This window comes from Cyprinus carpio, chromosome A8, assembly GCF_018340385.1.
Source record: "Cyprinus carpio isolate SPL01 chromosome A8, ASM1834038v1, whole genome shotgun sequence".
In the NCBI taxonomy this organism is placed as follows: Eukaryota; Metazoa; Chordata; class Actinopteri; order Cypriniformes; family Cyprinidae; genus Cyprinus; species Cyprinus carpio.
Window position 1 is genome coordinate 10,147,408 of NC_056579.1, and position 27,749 is coordinate 10,175,156.

Sequence of the window (27,749 nt, forward strand, 5' to 3'; positions counted from 1 at the left end):
AATTATCTGGATAGGTCAAACATCCTCTGAAGATTCACTTAGTCTGTGGGACATTGCAGACTGTTCATTTTAGGTCTTTGTAAGTTCTCTCAAGTAACCGGCAAAGAGTTTAGCACAATGTCCAAACAGCTTTCTTCCATAAAAAGACAGCAGCTGGAAACCAGGGGCATTAAAATCTCAAATAAGCACCAAAAACCTCATTTAACTTACATGCTGAACGCATATGATAGCTTTGTGAGGAACAGATCAAAATCTAAAATCTTTTGAACATTTTCTTGACTTGATGAATTCTTTCACAATCCTTGGACATTCTACTATAAATAACACCATGTGTTTCAAGGAAAAAAAGAAAGTGATATGGGTTTTCAAAAGACATGAGAAGTGATTTGAATTTTTGTGTGAACTATTCCTTTAAGCATGCACGCAAGAACAAGGAGAGTTGAAGCTTACAATATTCATGACAGCCAGAATGTACTGCTCGATATCGCGACGGCCGTGATAGCTGACCATCATTTTGTCGGCCACCACCAGGGTTTCGACGTAGCGTTCTTGGCTGACAGAACGCTTCAGTGGTAACTGGCCCCGTCCCATCTGGTTGGGTGAGGGCTTTATTGTTCTCTGCCACCATCCATAGCTTTTACCAGGCTTTTCATCTAAAGAGAAATGAGGGCTTTGTTGTTATCTCTGTAGCTACAGTTTTTATTAAAATCTAGTGATGAAAAAGTGTGGCAGTGTCGCAAAAAAGTAAGATCTAGTTAGAGAGTCAGCATGAAATGTAAATTCATCCTATCTTTTTTTCTAAATAAATTCCTTGAGCCTCTGATGAAACAGCAGACTTCTCTGTGGTGACGTATGCCAGACTTCTCCAATAATTTAGTGTGCTTAAACCCCACCCCTTTCTTATTCTTTCCCAATCTACTACAGTACAAGCTCGCCATTCAAATGCACAACTGATGGACAGAACCAAATTCCTGACCATCATTTTTCAACAGTCTGTTTCATTTAGATGTATGTCACAATATGAGTGAAAATATCCATTGCTACTTCCATTATAATGTGACTTTAATGGTGCTGTATGTAAGTTTTTGACTCTACTAAAGCATAAAAATACCATAATATGTTTGCAGATATTTAAGAAACATGCTAAGTTAACATACTTGTTTATCTGAAAACAATGCTACAGTCAGTTATTCTTCTTTGAAAATGTGCGTTCTGTGTCGGAATGTCTGTCTTTGTTTTGGTTTGTGAAACCCACCCACTGCCAGTTTACCCAATTTTATTTTGGCACCCCTGGTTGCCAGTTGGCAGAAAACACAGCGTATTTCATTTCATTCAGCGTCAAGTGCACTCGTTCTTGTTGGTGTCGTCAATCTGGCAACCAGGTTTGAGTCAAGTCTGAGGAGGTGGGACCGGGTGAGAAAACCCTCTCCAATATTTTGAATTTGGACCACAATACCTAGTTCAACCACTCGGTGTCAATCCTACATACAGCACCTTTAATGTTATGATTAAAACTGAAGGACCCCATGAAATGGGTTGGCGAACATAATTTCCTCTTGTGAGACGATGCTTATAAGGTGTAAAAAACATCTTCACGGTCTTTTTTAGTTCTTACCAATGACTCCACAGGACTGGTCCATGTTTTGGTATCTTAGAGATGACCGTTTGTACACCACATGGGGGTGCCCTTCTCTGCCATCCTCATTAGTGAAGTTTTTAGCAGAAACCAGGGGTTCGATAAGGTACTCTTCACCTCCAGCTACAATGACCCCTTGCTGAAAAAACAAGATACCATAGATTTGCACTTCAGATTAGAATGAAGGGTCTGTCATTGAAATTTGCTTTTGCTTGCATGTGAAAAAACTAAACATTGGCCTCCCTGGGCAATCTGATTTTACACGCTAGATACATTGACAAGATCAAATCATCCCATCATTAGTCTCCTTTCTAAAATAATGAGCTTGCGCTGGGCTAATAATCCTGTATGAAATGGGAACTCATGGTGGATGGCCAAAGGATCTTAGCATGTTTCATTGTTTCCTCTCTTCATCTCTTTCAGTCACACTTTTCAAGTCCACATAATCCTGTAATGTGCTTAGTGATGCTCTTGTGGAAACAATGAGCATTCCCTGATGAATTTAGTCATGCTACTCTGATCACCAATAATTAACCTGGAAGTTTCTTACCGCCTTCATGAGCAAGCTTAATCCTCCATTGTATTTACCTGTGTTGGTGCACACCCAATTAAAAATGGTGAATTATCGACCAGTCATTGTATTAGCATCTGTGATGTCAGGTAGTTGAATCGCCCAATACTGTATCCAGGATTTTCGATGGCGTTTATGAGCATTTATCAGAGACTTAAAAGTGTATTGATAGGGTATGGTTGGTCTTAAATTTTTTTAATGTTTACACAGGTATATTACCAGCTCGGGCAAGTAATGAGCAAGCCACAGCATGCCGCTTGAAACTAAATCCATCATTAGGCTCCAAAACACCTGTTTTTAGAGTTGAGCTTTACACCAGCTGTGAGAGACAGACTTTAGCAACAGCTGCCCATTTCTAATCTACAGGGGAGCCATGACAACTCACTCGAGTATAGAAAGAAAGAGATCACGTTGTATAATACATCATTGCTTTAGCATACAGCATTATGGATATCATTTGAACCTCATGTGATGGAAATGTCTAACAAAGTGCTAAAGCCATTTAAAAGAATATTCTGGGTTTTATTTAAACCAAAAAAATTATTTTCACTTGTCCTTCGTTTCTTTAAAACAAGTAAAGACCTGGGTTACCATGAGATAATTACAAAGTAAGTTAATGAAGAAATTACTTTATTCAGCAAGGATACATTAGATTAATCTGATCAAAAGTGAGAGTAAGGACAATTGTAATGTTACAAAGGATTTTTATTTTAAATAAACGCTGTACTTTTGATCAGTGAATCCTGAAAAAAAAGTATCAGGGTCTCCAATTTTTTTTTCCAACTGTTTTCAAAATTGATAATAATAAGAAAAGTTACTTGAATACCAAATCAGCGTATTAGATGAATTTGAAGGATCATGTGACACTGAAGACTGCAGTACAGGATACTGAAAAATCAGCATTGCCATCACAGGAATATAATGATTAAAAACAGCTTTAATGTTTAAATTATATAAAAGTTTGATTAAGACTCAATTTAAGTACTTTTTTAAAATTATAAACTTCACATTTCTACTTTATACATCAACATTATGCCACAAATGCTGTTGATTAAGCTTACTTTTAGTGAACCTGGAATATTCCTTTAAGGCTACAGGTGAAGCCCATTTTGTGGACTTCTGCATTTGATGTCATAGTGTATGCGTAGGTTAAGTGCACAGTAATGAACACATCATTTGAGACACATCACCGTTTGCTTCAAAATACCAAAGGAGCTTACCAGGCCGTTACAGTTGCTAAGAGCCACAGAACTAGAGTGAGGCTGGTGCTGCAGGTGACCCACATAGTGGCAGCTGGGCAAGTATGGGTGACTCCAAGCCAAGCGGCCCCTCTTCCAGTATTCGACGCGGAACTGTCGCGAGAGTAGTCCTCCCTGCAGTGTGAGGTTGAGCAAAAGGTCAGCGCTCGATGTGGAGAGCTGATAGTACAGCTGCGGCTCTGGAACGCTCTGCGTTTCCGTGCTACGCCGGTGTCGGCCATTCCTGTGAGAGGTCTCCTCTTCCGATAGCGTTTCCCCTTGTGGCCCTACACGCACTGGGATGGCGATCTCATACTGGCCCAAGCTGGACAGAAACTCAGCTGTGGAAACGCAAAAAATGTCCTTTAGATTGAAGGATGGTAGTTGAGTTGAGTTTATACAGATCACACAATAAGCAATTTAACATGCACTGAAATCATTCTTATTTAAAAAAAAAAAATATATATATATATATATATATATTTATTTAAAAAAAAAAAATATATATATTATATATATATATTCATTATAATAATTTAAAAAGTTTTAACAGTTGAATTGTAGTGGATATAATACAATTATAACATCCTATAAAATTGTAAAATATTATTGCATTATATATTATTGCATTATTATAAGTGTATTATATATAATAAATAATATTTAACCTTTGGAATATAAATGCACATTTACATGGATAAAGACATATCAAAAACACATCAGTAGCCTAAATTTTTTTATTTAACTTGCAGATCACTTCATGGGGGCCGCCATACTGAGGTCACATGACCAGGCCTAGATGAAATCTGCACACTCTTTCCACATTTTCTGCACCGATTTTAGAGAAAAATGTCTGAGGAATTCTGCAAATTGGATTTAAATATGGAAATCTGTGGGAGTAAAGAATAACTAAGAGTACAAGACACTTATTGCTAGCAGAAAGTATAATTATAAAAGCTTAAATATGTAATGAATACTTAAAGTTTTAAACTAAGATGCAAGGAATAAGGGATGTGAAGGAATTTTACTTTAGTTGTCGGTCTCACTCCAAGACCATAAAAAAATTACTAAATGCACTTTTAAGATCCAAACAGTTGAGAACTGTTAACTCAAATCAACAATACATCCGTAAACAAACAATTTTAAGCAGATCGCCATCTCTTTGATCAGCTGGGGCCCATGTTAAGAGCCTCTGGTCACTAACAAGGACTTTATTCAGTTGCAGTTATGTACCCTGACCGTGTCAACTGGCAAACAAAAGAGTTCACATTGAAACCATTGTGTAGACCACGGAAAAGAAAAGCAAGTTAGTAGCCCAAAGACCAAGGGCTGCCTGTTGTATGGAACTCCTGAAATTGTATACTTTCTGTTCTCAACAGTGGGCCTAGAGATTAATTGTCCGAATTCGGCATTTGAAAAACTGCACCCAAGGGGCGGAGATTGCCAAAGAGACAAACATCCTGAAACCAAACCAAACCAAACCCCTTTATACATTCAGATGTGAAGAAGTACACCAGGATCAGTGTCCTTAATGTGAAACAAGGTTTGTTCCATTGGTTTGTTTACTCCATCTTGCCAGTTCAAACACTGTGAGAAGGGCGACAGCAATGTCTCTTTTGTTTGGGTCCAGAGGCATGAAGATGAGACTTGTGCGTGACCTTGATTCAGCTTGTCTTACTACTTTCTGTAATCTCTCAGAGCTTTAGAAATACATCTGCAGACGCACCATATGAGTTTTAAATGTGGCATTGTGTACAATGCCAAGAGAAGGACAAGTAACCTTAAAGAATTCAATCCATTTCATTAAGCCTTCCAAAAGGAGGGAATGAAGGTTCAAACCAAGTGCTGAAATTATAAAAGATCACATCATTCCTTCCTCACAGCAGTTACTCAGACTGGGCCACTTAAAAAGACTGTCTAATTACTGAAAGAGCTGCTGCTTCTGAGCCCCAAATGTGTTTGCATTGGGTTTTTAAAACCTGTTCAGACTCAAGACCATCACTGGACCACCAGAAGAGCTCAACAGATGAGGTCTGTCCTTTTGATTAAATTTAAGCTCACTTCTGGCTTTATACACCCTATAGTCTAACAGTAGATGCTGTGTGGGTTTAAAAATTATAATCAATCGTAAAAAGCAATCATTGGTGGAGTGGTTTGGAAGTAAAAAGTTCAGGATTACTTTTAGGATTGAACATGCAAAATAACATACTTTTTACAGTTTACACCATAATACATTACTTATTTTGTTACTTTAATAACAAACACAACTGAAATCATTCTCAGAATTAGAGTCAATTATAGTTACATAGGCCTGCATTATGTGTGACAATGGGTCTACAAGTAAGCAACATGAAGTGACAAAACTACATTGCTGAAGATGTTTAAACTGCAAGCAGGACACATATTCAGGCGTAAAAGTAAAACATATCACTATGAATAACAGCCTAATAACAAAAAATAATTAAAATAAAAAAAATTGACTAATAAAACACTTGAAAGGTATAAAGAGAGCACAGTGATATAAACACTTAACTATAGTGATAATAATTCAGCCAGTTTGAACGATTTTAAGTAACACAATTGGCCTCAAGTTGCTCTAGAGGGGCCATCCGTGTACTAAAACTGTACTTTAAGTCACTCTGGATAAAAGTGTCTGTGAATTAGCCAAGCATAAAGGTAATCTAGCCTCTCTCTATAACTTGAATCCAGACAGTCTCAATAACAGGAGTCAGGGGCACAGCTGGGTCTTATGTCAAAGCATGGAAGCGGAGCTCAAACTGTACAACACGCCCAGCCCTCTGACTGCCATCAACCGACACTATCTTAAATAAACATAAGGCCCACAAATGATGGAAGGGTACTCCCTGCCCTCACACTTAAAGGGTGCACTGATCCACCAGAGCCTTTGATGTTTCTTTAACCTCATCAAGGAACCCGAGAGGAGAAGGATGCCTGTGTTACTTCCTCATAAACTCCCTCACCATGGACAGAGCCCCATTAAAAGAATAAAGACTTCAGTTTTGATTCAAATAAACCACCGTCAGGAGTCGCCCAGGGTTTGAAAGTTTATTTTAGAAGGTTAAAGAGAACAACCTTTAATTAGGGCCGTGCGGGAAACTAAAGTGACATTAAAAGATTAAAGGAAGTTCTGATGTTGTGGAAGGGGTGGAGGAGGAGGGGGGGGAGTGTATTCTGTTTTTCTTTATGTGATGTGGATGAGTTGAGTCAATGAATGCACCCAGACTTGAGAGAAAACTCTTCCCTATGCCAGTCTGAGAAGTCAGTCTTTCTTGAACGGAGGCCCTGTCAGAGACTCAAAACCCATCCATATCCTGTTTGTGTACTGTCTGCCACACTGCTATTTGGACTATGAGATTTAATTATATGCCTGTAGTGACCGGTCACTGCATGTGGTGAGATTATACATAAACTCAGTGCTCTGCTTTAATAACTGTACACTACATGATTTAACACTGGTTATGGGAGGGAAAAATGTGTTATTAAGCTATTCATAGGTCATAAAATTTACTTTTTATAGCAACTACGGCTGGTCTGCAAATTTGTCCCATCCGCCTTTTGAGTAAACACACAGAAACTCAGCCAGACACGCTCACACGGTCGTCCTGAACCAGACCAGATGACTCAGTGAAGTCAAATCCACATGCTTGAACATGTTCTTATTATGTAACCTTTGTATCTCTTTAGTAGAACTTTGTTTTCCGATCAGAGACATATGAGATGAAAGACAATATAGCATGTTTCAATATGTTGAGCAAAAAATGAACAAAATTTCTCTGTGAATCAGTTACAAACAAAAGTTTGTAGCTCTTATATCTTATATATTTGAAATGACTTAACAGGATTAGTATCATTTGCAGGAATGTACATTTTGAGGTGGGATGTCTAAACAGTGCCTCATGTCTCATCAGAGAGATAACTGGGTCACTAATTGTTTGAAAAGAGACAATGGTCGGTTTCATGGTTGAGATGTGTGGTCGGTTTTGTGTGGCTATTGTTCATCGAGTCTGGCTGGCTCTTGTGATGGCTAACTGACCATCGCAGTGCATCTGTTTCTGGTTGTCTTAATGGTTTGTTACTGTTCAAGGCTTGAGGCTAACAATTCATTCTGTTTTACGCTTTGATGATCTGCTGCATCCATAGTGCAATGTGAAACGTACGGAAAGTTTATCAGGTAACTTCTATTGTTTGTTAATGTTTGATTTTTGTGCACTTTAAAAGTTGATTTCAGTCTGACTAAAGTATAATTAGTCTTTATTAGTAAAATTTAAATAGTAGTCTGTTTTTCTAATTATAAGATATTGCTAACAGATGCTAACAAATATTATGTTCAATATAGTTTTTCAGTGGCCAATTAAGGCACGTTACCATTCAGTAAGATTTTTTTTAATACTTTTATTAATACTTTTGTTTAGCCAGGATGTATTAACTTGATCAAAAGTGATCAATTTCAAAATAATTTTATTTCAAATAAATGTTTTTTTTTTCATCTTTCATTTCATCAAAAAATGTTGAAAAATACATCATCACCATTCAGTATCATGGCACAGCATCGTGGTTTTAAGTATATTTAGTATCATGTTTTCCGCAAAATATTAGGCAGCATAACTGATTAAGTATAATCAGTATATTTTTTTTTGCAGAATATTAGATAAATATATTTTTTAAATATATTAGAAAACAGCTATTTTAAAATCTAAGAATATTTCACAATATTAGTGTTTTACTGTATCTTTGATCAATAAATGCAGCTTTGGTGCGTATGAGAGACTTCTTTCAGAACTTTTGAACAGTACAAGAAGCAGGATGGCAGCTGCCCGCTTCAATGCACTTTATCAGCAGCAAACGGTTGTCAGAATGAAATGAACACTTATTTTTCACAACATTTACTTATACTTAATTGCAATAATCAGGAATCTCACCTTGAGACTGAGCAAACTCCTCAGGACTCCAACTCTCTGCAACTCCACTGGCAACCATGGCGATGATGCCAATGCAGGCCAAACTTCTCCACACCGTTTCCATGGTTACTACAGCAAGCTTCAATGCGGTGCCCAGCCCTCTGTCCCAACATGTCTTCTGCCCTCTGACGGCCCCACGCTCACCAAAGTGACTCACAGAATTCTGGAGCCATGGTGGCTTCGCTTCTATGTGGATGTTGACGCTTCGGCTCTCGGGGTTGGAGGTGGAGGATGGGCAGTTCAAAGATGTGGACAACCAGGGATCATAAATATGGAGAGCCTCCCTATTGAAAAACAAACATGTTAGATAGATGCAAAAAAAGGAAGAAAAGCGATTTTCTTGGCTAAATTGTTCCTCTCTGACAGGTCAAACATATTGCCTTGGGAGGATGTTGTTTGCGTCCTGTTGCTAGAGCTAATCAATCATTCCTCCTTTCACATTCAAGTGGAAAGGGGAAAAAAAACGCTTTCTAAACTGGGGGTTGCTGTTTCTCTTCACTCTGTCCTTCACAGGAAGAGTGCAAAAGAAAGGAAAGCACTGTGGGTTTAGCAGGGCAATCTGACGTCTGGGGCAGGCTATAAAACAAAATGTCCTTATTTGGGAAATACCACAAGAGGGACTCGTGACAACAGTGTCACTGTTTCTAATGGGACACAGTGAGAGAGAGGAAGCCATAGGCTGTGTTCGGCTATGTAATGCATATTGTTGTACATACTGTTATGCATAATGTTGTACAATGCCTAATATTTTGCCTACTACTATTATTGTAGTATGCGAGTGCACACACAACATAGTTGTCATGTTACATACACACACACACACACACACACACACACACACACACAAACTGTATTTAGTTTAGTTACATTTAATTATTTAGAAGATGATTTTACCCAGAATGTCTTTTTTGAATAATCTCAGAAAACTGGTTATTTTTGCAATTTACCGTATAAATTCATGTAATAATCACATATAAAGTAAAGAAAATACACTGTTGTAAAAACTGTGGTTGATATTGCCTCTGCCGCACTGGAAATGGAACATTAATTCAAGCAATTACAGTTGAAATGATCTACAATTCATTCATCCAATTGAAAATTATAGGTTAAGTGCATTGCATTGTGGGATAACATCTTCCTTGCAGCGTGATTTGATTATATACTGCACTTTCATTGGTCTTTCACTTTCCACACTTTCATTCAAATGTCATACATAAAGTAAAATTCCATATTTTGCTCAGTATACACATTGCACACTGCAAGCATAATATGAGTAGTATGTTATTATGCCATTTCAAACATGGCAATGCACAGGTTTCAGACATTTTTCCATTTTCTTTATCAGCAATATGATCAACATCAACAAAAGCTATCCAACCTCCTTTGCACACTCCTTTTTTCTTTCCTTATCTATTGATCCCTCACTCCATGCTTTCTGGGAAGAGGTAGAAAGAGATGCCATACAAGCTCTGATGGGTGAAGAGAAACCAAGTGCAGACAAATGTAATCAAGAACAGATGAGAAATGATTTGGCAACATAAGGATACAAGTTGCCTCCTGAAGAAAAAAAGAATAAACTCTAAACTTAAGAAAGAAAGGGGAAAAAAGTTTAGAGGTGTTAAAGGAGGAGAAAAGAGAGAAAATTTGTGAAAAGTGTGGGAGAAAGAATATAGAGTTTGTACATTCATATGTCCATCAAGGATAACTATTCCTGACAAAAAAAGACAATGACCAAAGAAGTGTGTGTGTGCGGGAGCTTTGTCTAATTTTTACGGAAAGACTGTTTTGGAAAGCTATTTGAAACCACTGTGCGAAACTCATCCAAGATTTCTGTTGCCACAAAATAAGCCATGTTAAACTGCCTGACAATATTCTACATTCTCCTCCATTAAAAATCAAACACTCTCCGTCTCCATTGAAAAAAATAGCAGCAACAAATAGGTCAGGACCCAAAAGTGGCCTCAGAGGCTGATGCTGGTTTTAAGTTCCCCTCATTTCCTATGGGCTGCATTGAAACAGCTTAAGTGCAGCAAGTAATCTTAAAACACTAAGAGGTCTTTGTCCCTTACAAATAGTGATGGACTACATGCCCCTGTGCTCTCCACACCCTTTCAACCCTCCAGGCTTTTTACTGTTATTTCCTGCTTGGCAAAAGCCTCTTTACTTGCATTACTTCTTGTTAGAGTCTTGTTTTATTGTGAAGTTACTAGACTGAGATCGGTGGTTTTCATTAATACATTGTCTTATCTAAATCTTGGCAAAGAATTTTGAGGTTTGTAGAGAACCATGTGGCTTTGAGGCTTGATCAACCCAAAAGGCCAACGTTACGTTATAATAAGTCTTGGGAACTGAAAATTGTTAGTTTCTTTTCTATTTTTAGGGTTAATATTATTTCTCACAGACTACATTCAACAATATATTGCACTAAAATACTTTCTCTGCACTATTTATTCAGCCATGCCACAACAACGATACTGAATCTACAGTGTAAAATATACAGCGTGACCAGTGTTGTCCGTTTCCGGAATGAGTAAATCTTTTGAACCAGTTTTTTTTAGTGAATCAAAAACCTATAGCACAACCAGTGTAAACCAGTTTCCAAAAAAATGACTCTAATGATGACTCTTGCCGCTTTTTAGTAAATCAAATGAATAAATCAACAAAATGAATACATTTTTATTTGCTTGATACACAGTTTAGGCGTGACCAGTGTTATATTTGTTTAATATATAGTTACAGTGCAACTAATGTTACCTGATTGTAAAACGAATGAATACTTTGAGATGTTTCTTTTCAGTAAATCGAAAACATACAGCACAACTTCCTGAATGAAAGACTCTAATGAGTTGGTTCAAGATCAATAAATAAATGAATAGTTTGTTGGTTATTTGTTATATCTATATATAGTCACGGTCAATTAAGAAAGTCATTAATGGAGTCATAAATGGATTCAAAAACATTAAGAAGAAACAGAATCATTCAGTTCCCATCCCCATTATATAAAACAGCATAACAGAAATTGTGTAAATAAGAGGAAATAACTAACTTTTCCAGTGAATGATTCACTTATCTATCTGCAGTCTGTTTTGTGATAAAAAAACACCGGCCTACAAAGCAGGACATGGAGCTCATGCCACAGAGGCCACAGGAAGACATGATCTCGTAGAGAAAAATCTTCTCCAAAAAAATCAGCTGTGGCCTTGAAGGAGTTGAACTTCATAATTGGCTGCTCTTGGGGGTAAATCAAGAACGAGAAGCATCTGTGAGCTACAGATGGCGTGTCGACATATACTAAATGTGACATGAATTTTCAGGAAGGACCTTGTAAACTGTTAGCGCAGACAGGAGGTACGAGAATATGTGTGATCTGAGACGGCAAGAAGCATTTTGTGCTTTCAGACTACTCTTGAGACGGGGAGCCATCAGGCACGAGTAAAACTCTGATAATTAAACCCATATGACAGACTGAATGTAAAGCCCTCCCTGCAGTGGAGAAATCTTGGGTCTCAATCCTCTCTGGAAACTAGGCAGTCTCTCTTCATCTCCATTTGGATGACATATAAGGCAGAAAGCCTCCTCACTTAAACTTGACACTGCACTGTAACAGTACGAAACAGCCACAGACCACTGGCCTTCACAAACACTGTCTTACCCACTCACAACAAGCCTTGATTTACACAGTCCAGAGGATTCAAACTGGGAAAGACCCCAAAAACAAAGAGTTGGTGCATCACACTTCTCAATTAATTTTCTGCTCGCTCTTTCAAATAAACAAAGCACAAACAAGGGAATTAAGATAATGATTGCCGATGCACTGTCAGCAGAAGTGACTTATGTAACAACCGGTAATGAACTCTGAATCCATCAACGGAGACCATAATGTGAGAGCTATTCATGACCGGCTGTGGAGCATGAACAATTTAGTCAGCTCGCAAACCACACACCCCTGGACCAGACAGATTTTACTACACCAACCCTATAAACCCACTTTGTTTTCTCTTGAAAAAACAATACATTGTTTATTTAACGACCTAAACAATGAGCCTCTTCAGTTTTCTTACAGTGTTCATGGTGTACACCAGCAGAGGGAGGTAGTCTAGTGCAGGGGTTTTCAATCTTTTAGATGTCACGGACCCCCAAATATGTTCCCCCTTGTGTGAGAGACCCTCATGCTAAAATTCAAAAGGCAGATATATTTTCATGTATAGACGAATTGTATATTGTGTATAGTATATTACAAATACATGTATAATTTCTATCATTTATACATTACGTTATTGTTTTTAATCACTACTGTTTGTATTATCTGTTAATGTATTAATTGTTTATTTAAATATTTTAAGTTATTTATTTATTTACTTTTAACTTACTGATTTTTTTTTTTTTATACATAAGGATTTTTTTTTTTTTACATAAGGCAATGATTGATATCAAAAGTTTTTACACAATTATCGAATTTGTAATCTGTAATTACAATTATGGATGCCACAATTACGTAATTTTCAAAGTTGAAAATTAATCGTTCAAAGTCCACTTGAGTTCCCATTCTGCACACTAAAGATGACTTTGTCATTTTTTTTTCCTTTCTACATTATTATCTTAAGGGTTTTTCCATTGTTTTATTTTTAGTATATTTACACACAAATGAAATACCATTCATAATTTTAAACTTTATTTATAGTTAAAAAAAAAGAAACCAATCCAATGTAGGCAGGTGTTGAGGGTGTGTTTGAGGCTTGTCTATAGAGGATGGATTGCTAAAGGTTTGTTCAGTTACAAGTTTTCATTTTCTTTTTTTTTGTTTTTGAATATGGCATGGAGTTGCATCAAACAATTATATAAACAATATTCAATGTAAATTGTGATAATTGTAATTAATAATCGCAATAAATCAATTTCAAGTAAATAATCGACAACATAGGCTATTTTGATATCATAATCGTGCAGCCCTAAAGTTCTCCTTAAATCAAGATGCTCTGCAAGTAATTGTTCTAAGTTAGATGCATAAGGATATGCCTCGCTCTACCTCAGCGGTTCCCAAACCTGTTCCTGGAGGCCCCCCCAACAGCACACATTTTGGATGTCTCATCTGACACACCCATTTCAATTCTTGGAGCCTCCACTAACAAACTGATGAGTTGAATCAGGTACGTTTGATTAGAGAGACATCCAAAATGTGTATTGTTGGGGGGCCTCCAGGAACAGAGTTGGGAACCACTGCTCTACCTGACAGGGAGCAGGTCTCCTGGGCGTCCTCGTTGCCAACTTACGCATTCAAACTACATAATTTATCCAACTTTTAAACGGCTGTGTCTCGAAAAGCCAAATGGTGGAGTATTATACTTGTATAATAACTACATATTTCATGGTGGAGACTGTTTATCTATTATTCTTCATTTTTGTCTACCAGTCATTCCATTTGATAGCAGCTGTAATCAGGCATTAATGGAAATATTACAAGGGCAGATAATTTATTAAGTAGCCTAGGGAACTGGACACGTTCCTCAGAGACTCTTGGCAAAGGCTTCTACTCTGAACCCCAAAGACAAAAGAGGGATATTTCTGCTCTCTGCTAGAGTGATCACCAGCTGCTCTGACAGCGCTGCTGCCTTCATCATTTTAGTTTCATATAACTGCATTTAACAAAATGACAGCAGAATAGGCATGCATAGCTTATGTATCCCTAAAAGGATTGTATTAAAAATTAGAATGATAATAATGCACGGTTGCAATGCATTCATTTGCATTCTGTTATAACATAGGTATAAAGAAACAATGACGTTTGACAACGACCTTACCGTTTAATTTGTCCAGGAACGGGCAGTTTGGCGACCCTGAGATTTGCCGACCTCCGTCTGTTTTGTCGTCCTCCTTCAGCACCACATAGTTCTCTGTCACATACTGAGATGAGCCGGTGGACTGTGCTCTGGTGCTACGTGGGTTCTCTGATCCCTTCAGTCTTGCCGCTGAAGAGAGGGACTGAGTTCGGACTGCGCTTTGGTGATGCCCGATTCGTGACCGAATCGTTGTTTTGAACAGGTTCTTTTTAGGGATTCGATTGAGCCGATTCACGCGCGGTAAGGTAGACGCGTCTCACACTGGTGATTGATTGCTTTATTAAATCAGATGTAGTTCAACATCATTATTATCCTTCATTATTCCCAACCCACCTCATTTTGAACAGGTTAAATAAAAGCGAAAAAATTAGGACACGACGAAATTGAATATCGTTAAAGCTTTTTATCGTTGGAGAGAGTTAAAAAATTGAAAGCGCATTAGTAATTTCTCCATGTGGCTCATGTCTAGTTGTTAAACTAATGGTGTTACAACGAACACTTCCTGCTCTCAAACCAAAAAGCACAGCATTTGACTCAAATCTTTTAGAATATCTCTACAGCTTTCGAACACTTGGTGGCTAACAAGAGAATTTCTGAACAAACGTAAAAAGCCACGCGGCGACTGGAACAGTTCGAATCTTTTTTGAAAGCTTAATTTGAAACGAACCGTCCGAACGAATCGATTCTTTAAAATGAATCGTACTTCCACATGCTACAGCGCTTTTTTTTTTTGGATGGTTTGTTTGAAACACAGACTCTGAACGCAGGGAGGAGCCACCGCGAAGAACAATCGCGCTATGTGCGTCGCACCGTTACTGTCGCTTTGATGAGGAGGCCGCCTCGATCACCTGTTGAAGATCGGATACAGAGCCGGATGCGCAGTCGTCAACAGTTATGAACCCTCAGAGGAAAACGTGATTCCTTTACCTTCACACAGAAATGACGAACAGGCGTGAAATAAAAAAGTTCTTGTCGGGTTTGGGTCTAAGACACGAGGCTCTTTTAATCTAAAATAACATAACATTGAAGTATTAAATTGATACGTCACGAGTTTTCTTAATCTTTTGAGAATTAAGAAAAAATCTCATGTTTTACAGAGTATATTAGACAACAGTTACATTTCTTTAAAAAAAAAAGTGCATGTCTACTTTATGGAGAAAAAAAAAGAATTAAAATCTCAATCATTTAAATCAGTCAAATGTTCCTATTAGGTCAAAAAAAAAGGATTTAAAAAAATTAATTAGAGAAAATAATTATTATTAATATTATTATTACTGTTATTATTAATTATTATTATTTTTAGTACATTATTTGTATTTTGGGTCTTTGGGATAAATAAAATTAATCAGACTCAACAGAGCATGAGGTAAATTAAGTTCTAATGGCATCAATGTTTTCCAACTTCAAGATTTATTTGATTATTTTTCTGTGTGCGATGATAAAACCATTTAATGATATTTGTTCAAGAGTTTTCACTGTGCACTTCTCCAAATATATGTCTCAAATGCCTTAATGGGTCCCTAAACCAATTGAATGCGAAATGTATGAACCAATTTCTTCTGTTTTAGGCATTAGTCTGCAGCACAGCTTTTCAAAGCATTCAGTAGTTACATCCCAAGACATGGGTGAGAAAGTAAGTTACAGTTTCTGAGAAGCCCGAAGGGAATTCAAATTTGAGTGATTTGAGCAGCCCACACAGTTCACCTGTGTGCATAGAAACACACAGAGACCCATATTCACACATAAGTGCACACGTTTTCTCTCAAGCTCTCTCTCACACACACAAATAGAAAATAAGAAAATAAGTTTTGTCTAGAGTTCACACACACACACACACAACTTGGCAAGCATAGAAGCCGTCTAGCGTACAAGCCAGATTTGTTATATTTATTTCTTTGGTTCATCCGTGCCGTGTCTCCACTCTTTTTTTTCTCACTCTCTCTTTTTCTTTCTATCCCTCTCTTCCTGGATTTCAGCTACAGGCCACGGTGAGTGTTTAATAAGATTATTCTGGCATTTTTTTGGCTCTGTCTGCCAAGAACCGTCTGTTTTTATCTTATCCTGAGGCAAATTCACAACTTTTCAAGGTTGTTCAAAATATCAGACATGTTACGTGCAAATGAGGAGCGATATCAGCAAATGAATGTTCAGCAGAGGTCAAATACCATACAGACACATAACCATTACATTAAATTAAGATTGTAGATATCAGCGTAAATTTGTGAAATCTTGTTGCTGTATTTTTTGTTGGTGTTTTGAGAAACTTTTTTGGGGTGTGTGTGAAGATGTTTTGTGTTTTGTAAAATGTTCTTAACACGGAAAGTAAAGTGTGCGATTTTCAAATCTTATCTTGAAGGTGCGTAGTCTACATTTATCTAAATAAATGTTAACAATAAAGCACCGCTAATGCTGGTAAATCTTTTTCCCAGGTTGAATTATTATCATAAATTATTGTTTAAAGGGATTTTCAATGGGTTTATGACTGCCAGCATGGATCCAAATTGTAGCCAGTTACAAATATATTATGCATTTGATCAGTTTATACTTTTTATGTTTATTTAATTTTGCAAATGTGTATAAAAAGTACATAATATGCAATCGGAAAGTTAATATGTGTCTCTGCAAATATAAAATAGCATCACTAGCACCGCAGAGTAGCACAACAAAGATAAAATATTTATTGAACTGCAGAACAGGTGCAGAAGATCTGCAAAGTTTCAGATGCTGTCAGTTGGCTTTTAACTGGTGTTGAATTGTATTTTTTATTTTAATTTTTGAGTTTTTAATTCTATTTTAATTGTTAAATGGTTTTAAAAGATTGTGTGTTTGTTGTTTTTTTGAATCTTACACATTGAGAGACTTATGTCAAAGCACAAAACAGGTAACACTTCTATTAATTCTGCTTGTTTGAAATTAATGTTTACCAGAATTCATTGTTTTTGCACTATGTGGTACAAGGAGTCACAAGTAACTCTAAGGTTTCACTGCTCTGAGTTTGTTTGCAAGAGTCCAGACAGTTTCACTGCTCAAATGCCCGTGAAATTTCAGTGGTCCTTTGAGACCATCTAAATATGGGCACAAAATCATGCAAAGTTGGACAAGAAAAAAAGTAATAAAAACAAAAACAAAGTGAGCAGTCTTGAAAAGGGCAGGGGTCAAATAGCCTTTTACGTATAGGAAAAAGAAGGTTTCGTTTGGTTTTTGTTTTAATTTTAGTCTTTTTTGAAAAGTTTTTTTTTATTTTAGAGGGATTTGTTTGGGTCTGTGGACATAAACACTGTGAATATTTTAGGGCTCATTAAGTAGCATAGTTCAGATTCTTGTGTTGAGAAAATCTGTGTGAATATTTTAGGGATAATTATTTAGGGTTGATTAAGTTGTTTGGTTATTTTTGTTGTGTTAATAAAATGGGATGTATGTACTTAGGTTTTTTAGCTTCAAATTAATCTCCAAAATCTCCAAGTACTTCTAAAAAACCTTGAAAACGAGCGTATGCCTCAACACCTTGATCTTATTTATGTCTTAAATAGTTTTCAAAGCCGCTCAATTTCAAAGCTCCTTTTATAGATTAAATAGACAGCGAAACGCCCATCTCAGATGGTTGCTTGCTTCTGAATGCATGAGATATTTTGTTCGCAATGATAAAATTACCCCCATTACGGAAGAGAAGATGTTTCGTGAGGCTCTGCCGCAATATCGTCACCCATCTTTCACACCGGAAAATAATGTTTAGACTAACAAATTACTAAATTTCACACTTTCCTCATAACATTGATCAATCTTGAAGATACATCTTTGACCACTGAAAATACAAATTCGAAGTACAGCCTCTGCTTCCCCAAAATTAAGTTATTATTAATAGAAATATATATAAACATGAATATTTAAATTAAAATGCTTTAATTGTACACACACACACACACACACACACACACACACACATATATATATATATATATATATATATTATATATATATATATATATATATATATATATATATGTTGCTTTAGCATAGCAATTTACATTATTTTAATTATGTAAATTGCTTAAATTGCTATGCTATTTTGGGTTCAGATGCAAAAGCCTCTAAGTGCCGTCTGAAATTTTCTTCTCTTATATTTATGTTCAGTTATTTCACTTTAATGGCATAGAAAAGGACCTATACACTGCTAATTGAATAAAAAAAATCTGTAAAATTACTAAACCTATCCATAAGAGCCTGATAAAAATTTGAATTTTTGATGAATTTTTCAGACGGCACTTAGAGGCTTTTGCATCTGAACTCTTCATACACACACACACACACATAATTATACATTTATTTGTGTGTTAATGTGCTATTTATAAAGCTAGAATAATGTTACAAATGCAATCAAAGCATCAGTTATCTAATAACTTATCATTTATTCAATTATTTATTTTTTTTTTGATTTTATTTTTTATTTATTTTATTTTGTTGTGGGGTATAAATATAAATAATGAAAATTAAAAATTACATTTAGTTTAACATGGAAAGGATCAAATTGGCTCATGAGTCTCATGTTTCCCCTCAGACAGTGCACTGTCCCCCAGTTTCTTTGCTGTGGCCTGTGGTGGTTTAAGGCAAGGTTTGTGTGTGTGTGTGTATATGTGTGTCTGTGGGTCTTTCTATGTGTTTTTAACTGTTGTCATCCCTGTTTGTGTGGGCAGCTCTGTGTCCAGGAAGCTGTGGTTTAAATCAAAGCTGCTTGTCTTGTGTCTTCCACTTGTTGTCAGTCCATGTGTTGCCACCTCAGGACATATTCCAATTATGTCTAGAAGTCACTGTGAGATCATTTGCATAAAACGACAGAATCTGAAGTGTAAGGCATTGAGAAGAGCAGTAGGGATTTTTTTATGTTTTGTTATTTGTGCAGTTTTTGCTTTCTGTTGAATGGTTATGATATTATTTTTTTTCATTGATTTACTTCTTTCTCTACACAGCATTAGCATTCAGTCACTGGAAAATATTCATAACTACATGAGGAAATCCGTCACAGACCATTTTTTTGTGGTCCCACAATTTCATCTTTGTGCCTTATTGGTATCTACAAGTATAGCATTTTTAATCATCTTCTTCATTTTCTTTTAGTCTCAGAGATGCATTTCAGCAAAGCATGTGTCTGGTGATAAGCTTAGGAACATTCTTGAAGCATCAGCACCTGCGCAGGGTTGTCATTTAAGAGCTGGCGGGGGAGGGGAAGGATATGTCTGAATTTCCTGTTGTGGTGATTCGATCCGAATGCGAGACTTTGCCGGCTGCAAAGCACTACAGCTCCAACCACATCAACTTTTACATGTTGTCTTATTAACACTTTATACCTCTACATACCAATTTTTTGATTAAATAGAGCCATCAAAAACTAAAATTTTCTGTGTTGAGGATACAAAAAGAGGGAAACTGAGAAAAAGTGGGAGAAATGCTTTCAGATGGGAAACATCCTCCCACATGCCACATTAGCAGAAACACATGCTCACTATAGTTTGCCCCATTTTGTTAAAAGTTATCAGTCACTTCAATCTCTCTCACTCTCTCTGTTTTTCTCTCAAACATCATTTTCTAGATCTAGAGAGACTCTTCGACCCCTTGGCGCCTCCATCATGTCCGACCCTGCCGCGGACCTCCCGTTCTTCTATGGCAGCATCAGTCGCTCGGAGGCTGAGGATCACCTGAAGCTGGCCGGCATGGGAGACGGCCTCTTCCTCCTGCGGCAGTGCCTCCGCAGCTTGGGCGGCTACGTTCTGTCTTTGGTTTGGAACCTGGAGTTCTTCCATTACTCCGTTGAAAAACAGCTAAACGGCACATTCTGCATCGCAGGTGGGAAGCCTCACTGCGGACCTGCTGAGCTCTGTGAGTACTACAGCAAAGACCCCGACGGGCTCGTGTGCACCTTGAGAAAACCCTGTCTGCGAACGTCTGACACACCAATCAAGGCGGGTGTCTTTGACAGCCTGAGGGACAATATGCTCAGGGAATATGTGCGTCAGACTTGGAACCTGGAGGTAAGAGGTTCAAAACGGGTTTGAATCTGAATGACAAGCAAGGTTTTGATTAATATTAGGTAACTGTGTGTGGCTATGAAATAATTGTATTTGTGTTTGATTGGTTTAGGGTTAAGGTTTTGATTTTTTCCAACCTAGTAAATGCAGTTTTGTATGTTTTGGTTTTTATTTATATTAGGTAACTGTGTGTTTAAGGAAAATTTTTTAGTTATGTGAACATTTTATATTATAGGTGGTTTTATCCAGAAAAATTATATTGAGTTGTTTGTTTTAAGAAAAATTAAAATCCTTTAAATATTATTTAATGAATAATTAAAGGGATAAGTCAACCAAAAATTAAAATCCTTTAAATATTATTTAATGTTAAATGATGAATAAATTTTAATTTTTTTGGTGGGGTTTTTGTTTAGTCTTTGTTTATTATTTGGTAATTATTGATTGTTGATGAAACATGAAGTTCTTGAACTTTAAAATTGAAAAGTGTAACAGACATTCTTTCATTTACATTTGCACAATTTTTCAATAAGTCATTCTTTAGAATACATGCTTTTCATTTTTTTTTTTTTTTAGTTAACCGTATAATTAACCGTAAAATTGTTTTTGCATACACATTAAAGTATTTTTCCTGCAAATGATGCCATTATGGCCTGTTCCTCTTATTTAAATGTATTTTCTTATTTATTTAAATTTTTTTTGTTTATTTTTTTATTATATTTATTGTTTCTTTAAAAAATATATATAGATAATTTTATTGTCAGTCTCCAATGGTAAGGAAATGTTTGACCATTTTTCATGAGAGATCACAAAAATAGGATATTATGTTCCTTTTTTTAGGGGGAGGCCATGGAACAAGCCGTCATTAGCCAGGCCCCACAGCTAGAAAAACTGATTGCCACCACAGCGCATGAGAAAATGCCCTGGTTCCATGGCAAGATCCCTCGCCAGGAGGGTGAGAGACGACTGTATTCAGGATCTCAGCCCGATGGAAAGTTCCTGTGAGTGAAGAGCTTGAGGAGTCATGAGTCTAAAGTTTTCCTGCAGCATTAGGGTGGAAATGTCATGATGATGACACATGGGCTGCTTTTAGAGGCAAATCTGATGAACAATGTTGTTTGTAGCAGAGATAGAGTTGGGTATTGGGGTTGAACAATGTTGTTTGTAGCAGAGATAGAGTTGGGTATTGGGGTGATGTAATGAGTAAAATCAATCCCTAAAGAGGCTTGATTTGCATCATGAAAATAGGAAATTCAGAAAGACACACAGCAGGATTGGTTGAGATAACATATACATGTTACTCCTATAACTCAGAAGGCACATCGCCAGTAAACAAATAGCTGACCTGTGATCTTGTAACTTGTTTTGTTTTCCAGAGTCCGAGAGAGAGAAGAATTTGGCACGTTTGCGCTGTCATTGACATACGGAAAAACAGTATACCATTATCAGATTTTACACGACAAATCAGGGAAATACGCAATGCCAGAGGGAACTAAATTTGACACTGTGTGGCAGGTATGCTTTACCCATCAATCAACCTGTCATCTCATATTCTGCTTTATGAAAGAGTAAAAAAAGATTGAAGGGTAAAAATACCCTTCACACAATGTCGCTAGAATGTAATAGCTTTTGCAGTATGAGATTTAACATTTATGTATTTTAATTCATTATATTTAGTTCCAAAGGAAGTATGACAAGAAAAGAGTATGCCGATAACATAGATGGTTTAGATTTATGTTTTGTGCAAAAAGTTATATAATTATTTTTTATTTGTACATGCTGTCTGTGGTGTTTGGCACAACACAATGATTAAATTAAATTATATTTTGTATTAGGTTTTTTGGTTTAGATTTATGTTTTATTAAATAATAATTTAGCTTAAGATCTGCTTTTACCATTCAAAGGATATAAATTCTTGATATCAACAATTCAATTTTCACTATAGTAAAAATAATTCTTGATATAAAGGATTTCCACTTGTAACAAAATATCAGCATATTATGTAAAAATGTTAAATTTTGATATCAACAATGACGTAATCACTCGCAGAATTCGAATTCTTGATATCAGGAATTAAATTTCAACTAGTAAAAAAGAATATTCTTGATATCAAGAAGCATTTTAGCATTTTAACTAGTGAAAACTGATAAAATTCTTGATATGTAAATTTATGGCTTGCCACTGATCTGTCAAAAAAATGTATCTGCATATGTAAACGTAATAATTTAAACGTATCTAGATATATAAAGACTTTTACAAAGTGGTTGTGTGATTTTTTTATTATTGTAGTTGTCATTGATGTTTTTTGCAATAATTATATTCCTATGGAGGGCAGCTGGTTGAGTATTTAAAGATGAAGCCTGATGGTCTTGTGACTGTACTGAGAGAACAGTGTGTCAACCAAAGTAATGCAGTTTCAGGTATAAACTTTAATGTTAAGAACATTTTATGTAAAAGATATATATCTAAACCAAAACAACAAATTTCTCTATATACATAGGAACAATCAGTCTTGGGGCTTTACATTGTATGATTACATTAAAATAAATATTTGTGAGTGAAAATGTCTTAAGATAATATTTTTCTTCTCTTTTCTTTTCTTCACTTTTAGCTCTTATGAATGCTCCGGTAAGTCTGTCTGAAAGACCATCTATTTTTTTGAAGACATTTAATAATATTGTGCGTTTGTTTAATCGTTAGAGGTTTCTGTTTGTGTGTTTCAGAGGAGGCCGAGAGGTAATGGATACACACCGCCCCCTATGAGTAAGTTTGTATCGCTACAACATTAGAAAGTTGAAACCATCTAACAGCAGTGATAAAATCAACGAATATGCCTAGAAATTTCTGTCTACTTGAAATATGTTTAAAACAAAAACAGTCCAAGTCGCAGAGTCTCTGTGCTGTCTTAATGATAAATGCATAAAGTTTTGGCTATTGCTGCTAAACTCTCTGGAATCAGACCACATATTTTTGCACAAAGAACAACAAAAATAAATTGCTTGGATTTACTGTATGGCTTTGATTACCTTTTTGGTCTTTGAGGTTTTTTTTTGCATTAGAAGAGTGTTTGCATTAACCACGTGTTTCTGCTGGAATTTATATGGGTTTTCAGAATGCTTGTTTTCAGTTTATGAATAAAATAAGGTCTGTGGTTAACATTACGTTAAAAGAATTTTCCACAATCATACCTCAAATGTGAATTTTAACCACTGTGTGCTTGAAAAATATATGTTGCTAACGTGTTCCTGCATAAGCACTACAGCTACCGTGAGAATATTTATGTTTACTTGTTAGCAATAACAAATAATGTTTTAAATGTTTTCCTAAAAAACTAGTTAGCAGATTTAAATTTTAATAGTTAATAGATATTAAATATGATGTGTTGTTTGATGTTACCCAGTACTTAAGGATTTGGGCCTCCACGTCCATCTTTGCCAATGGACCATGATGCATTCATCAGTCCTTATGATGATCCAAATGAATGCAAGAAGAAGACCCTGTTCATCAAGAGAGACAAGCTCATGATCGATGAGGTGGAGCTTGGTTCAGGCAACTTTGGCTGTGTCAAGAAAGGTGTATTCAAAATGGAAAGGTGACTACAAAGAGTGGAAGAATTTGTGTTGTAACATTTTAATTAAATATGTTTACTTCATAAGCTCATGTTTCCTTTTCTTGTGTAGCAAACAGATTGATGTGGCGATTAAAGTGTTGAAGAATGAGAATGAAAAATCAGTAAAGGATGAAATGATGCGAGAGGCCCATATTATGCATCAGCTGAGTGATCCGTTCATTGTGCGCATGATTGGACTCTGTGAGGCTGAAGCGCTCATGTTGGTGATGGAAATGGCACCCGCTGGCCCACTCAACAAGTTTCTCTCTGGCAAGAAGTGAGTAAATCCAGATGGAAAAATTATTTTGTTTGTTTTTTTAAGGATGTGTGTATGATTTTATAAATTTGTTTTTTATTTTTTTTGTTTGTGTTTTTGATATTTGGTCACAAAACCAGTCATAAAGGTTAATTTTTCAAATTTAGGATTTATACAACTTCTGAAAGCTGAATAAATAAACTTTCCATTGATGTATGGTTTGTTAGGATAGGACAATATTTGGCAGAGATACAACTATTTGAAAATCTGGAAGCTGAGGGTGCAGAAAAATCAAAATATTGAGAAAATCGCCTTCAAAGTTGTCCAAATGGAATTCTTAGCAATGCATATTACTAATCAAAAAATACATTTTGATATGTTTACAGTAGGAAATTTACAAAATATATTCATGGAACATGATCTTTCGTTAATATATTAATGATTTTTAGCATAAAAGAAAAATGTATAATTTTGGCTGTTGCTACAAATATACCCCACCGACTTAAGACTGGTTTTGTGGTCCAGGGTCACATATATGCTTTACAGTCTAAGGTATATACTCTATAAAATATATTTGTAGTGACATTGTAGCTGTGATAGTAGTGATTTAATAGTGATTTCTGTTCCAACTTGTGTTAAAGTAAGTGTGAAATCTTTAATCTCTAAGCAAATATTAAATAGAGTCATCATTTAAAACATTGTTCTGACTAAATCAGAAAATTCCCAAGTTGATCAATATTGCTCCTTTCAGGGACCAGGTCACTATGGACAACATTGTGATGTTAATGCATCAGGTCTCAATGGGGATGAAGTATTTAGAAGGAAGGAACTTTGTGCACAGAGACCTGGCAGCCCGTAATGTATTATTAGTCAACCAGCAATATGCCAAGATCAGTGACTTCGGCCTCTCCAAGGCACTGGGTGCAGATGACAACTATTACAAGGTGGGCTGCTCTCAGGTGTACTGTGAGAGAAACACACTTGGAACACAATTACATTCTAATTATAATTAATATAATTTAGTGCATTGTGTATCTGTGTAATTTAATGGGACACATTGTAGTCTTAGAGAAGTGAAATCCTCTCTAAATATTTCTAAATCTTCTACAGTATATTGCACTGTCAGATATACTTACAATGGGATTAGTTCCTTGCTCATGTTTCATCATTAGTCACATGATCATCAGTGGCCCAATAGTCAGATGTTACTGACTGATGCATTGTGCAGGTAAAAGTTAAAAAATCTAATAATCATTCAGAGTATGGTTTTGTATGTGTGTAGGCCCGTACAGGAGGTAGATGGCCTCTGAAGTGGTACGCACCAGAGTGCATTCAATTTCATAAGTTCTCCAGCAAAAGTGACGTTTGGAGCTTTGGCATTACGATGTGGGAGGCCTTCTCTTATGGAGGAAAGCCTTATAAGGTAAATATTTACACTGTCATAGTACTTAAAACCAACTTCAATGAGTTGCTTGTGTGACTATTCATTCGTTTATTTTACTCATGCAGAAAATGAAAGGCCCAGAGGTAATGAGTTTTATTGATGGTGGTAGTCGTATGGATTGCCCTGCTGGTTGTCCTGAGACCATGTATGAACTGATGAAGGAGTGCTGGACATACAAGTAAATACAAACTAATGCCATTACGTTTCTTACATTGACATTATAAACTACTCGTAATACTTGTCTGTTTGCTTTTGATTGCATGAGAGGCTCAAGGGAATGTAGATAACCTCTGATTGACATCTGACTCTTGTCTTCTTCAGGCATGAAGAACGGCCAGGTTTTGTCAAAGTGGAGGAGAAGATGAGAAGTTTCTATTACTCCATTTGCAAAAAGATTCCGGACTACATGAAAACAGAGAACGGAAAGCCCCCTAAGTGATCCGAAGGGCAAATCTATTATGTATTTCGAATTTTGCATTGTATTGTGTTGTGTTTTAGGGTTAAAGGAAATGTCTGCAAACTTAAAGGTATACTCCACCCCAAAATGAAAATTTTGTCATTAATCACTTACCCCCATGTCGTTCCAAACCCGTAAAAGCTTCGTTCATCTTCAGAACACAATTTAACCGGGAGACCTGTGATTGTCCCATAGACTGCCAAGAAAATAACACTGTCAAGGTCCAGAAAAGTATGAAAGACATCATCAGATTAGTCCATTTGCCATCAGTGGTTCAACCGTAACGTTATGAAGCGACGAGAATATTTTTGGAAGTGAAAGATAACGACTTTATTCAACAATTCCTTTGTCTACAGTTTCTCTGTCTCTCCATATCAGCATGTATCAGCCGCGCCACAAGGATGCGCTGTTTTCTTTCAAATCAAAGCTAAATACACTTAGAAACAGCGCATCCTTGTGGCGCGGCTGATACAGAAGAGCATACGATGATATGGAGAGACACAGAGGAGACTGTTGACAAAAGAATTGTTGAATAAAGTCATAATTTTTGTTTTCTTTGCCTTCAAAAAGTGTTCCCGTCACTTCATAACGTTACGGTTGAATCACTGATGGCAGATGGACTATTCTGATGATGTCTTTCATGCTTTTCTGGACCTTGACAGTGTTATTTACTTGGCAGTCTATGGGACAGTCACAGGCCTACCGGTTTTCATCCAAAATATCTTAAATTGTGTTCTGAAGACGAACAAAGCTTTTATGGGTTTGGAACGACATGGGGGTAAGTGAATAATGACAAAATTTTCATTTTGGGGTGGAGTATCCCTTTAATGGATAATGTGCTGGCAAAAAATTACCAGAACCTTTTCCATTTTTGTACAGATTTTTTTTTTTTCCTGTGGTTCTCTTTGACCTGTGTGTTTTGAGCCAGGACAGAATGAAAACTTGTGAAGAACAGTTTTAAAATATTTGCTTTAAGTAACTTTAATATTATGTCCATCAAACTATTGACTGAGTAATACAAGTCACCTTTTTAAATTATTGGCCTGCTATTATCAGTGCTCATATTACTATTTGTGTTCAGTGCCTATTTACTATTTAAATGTGCCAGGAAATGCTTTTCTTCCTGCAAGTGTTTCAGTTATTGACATCAGATGGATGTATGTTCTCTACCATCCATTAACACTTTCAATATGAGAGGAAAAACTCACTTAAACTTCATGGTCTTGTTTTCTGTTAAATAATTTGATTGTAAGTTTCCTGCAATTTTCAGTATTCCTTTTAACAATATACATTCTCAAATATTTGTATGATAATTCATTTTGTGACACATTCTGAAGGTTTTTTAAACTTGCAATAAACTGTCCATGCAATAAAACAATTAATGTTAAACAGATGCACTGGAGCTGTCATATGCATAACCTTTCCACTTGAACATAAAAAGAGTAACATAATTATATTTTTTTAAATAATTATACAAATATGTAGAGGAGACCACAGCTAAAGCCCCACTAAAACACATTCAAGAGGAAACTATGTAAGTAAGGTAGATTTTAACTCAAAGGTTAAACTGTTCTCAGAACAGGTTTATTTTTATAAATGTCAGACTGGGATGAGATGCCACAGTTGTTTTAAATGTCAAATTTATTATTAATTACAATATTTATCAGCCAAAACAATGATTTTATTTTTATTACATTTGTGCTA

General features: G+C 36.1%; 2 protein-coding genes across 3 annotated transcripts in view; one reads left to right on the forward strand and one right to left on the reverse strand.

The window, feature by feature from the left end:
- Window positions 1-14,695, reverse strand: part of adamts10 (ADAM metallopeptidase with thrombospondin type 1 motif, 10) — a 51,425-nt gene extending 36,730 nt beyond the window's left edge. Inside the window, exons 1-5 of one of the 2 annotated variants that reach the window (XM_042762057.1) lie at window positions 14,223-14,695; window positions 8,386-8,708; window positions 3,428-3,786; window positions 1,616-1,775; window positions 451-653 (exon numbers count right to left, since the gene is read on the reverse strand). In XM_042762057.1, the coding sequence (XP_042617991.1) occupies window positions 451-653; window positions 1,616-1,775; window positions 3,428-3,786; window positions 8,386-8,488 (825 nt within the window). In that variant the 5' untranslated portion in view covers window positions 8,489-8,708; window positions 14,223-14,695. Of the gene's footprint in view, window positions 1-450; window positions 654-1,615; window positions 1,776-3,427; window positions 3,787-8,385; window positions 8,709-14,222 lie in introns of those variants that run through there. The other variant, XM_042762058.1, reaches the window with a different exon arrangement.
- Window positions 14,696-16,165: 1,470 nt separating this feature from the next.
- Window positions 16,166-26,160, forward strand: LOC109060641 (tyrosine-protein kinase ZAP-70). Its single transcript, XM_042762059.1, is given in 13 exon segments — window positions 16,166-16,249; window positions 19,846-20,284; window positions 21,119-21,279; window positions 21,655-21,793; window positions 22,614-22,698; window positions 22,890-22,906; window positions 23,002-23,041; window positions 23,672-23,870; window positions 23,959-24,165; window positions 24,896-25,088; window positions 25,427-25,567; window positions 25,654-25,766; window positions 25,910-26,160. Coding segments are annotated over 12 exon segments (1,815 nt in total). The 5' UTR covers window positions 16,166-16,249; window positions 19,846-19,882; the 3' UTR covers window positions 26,028-26,160.
- The last annotated feature ends 1,589 nt before the right edge of the window (window positions 26,161-27,749 follow it).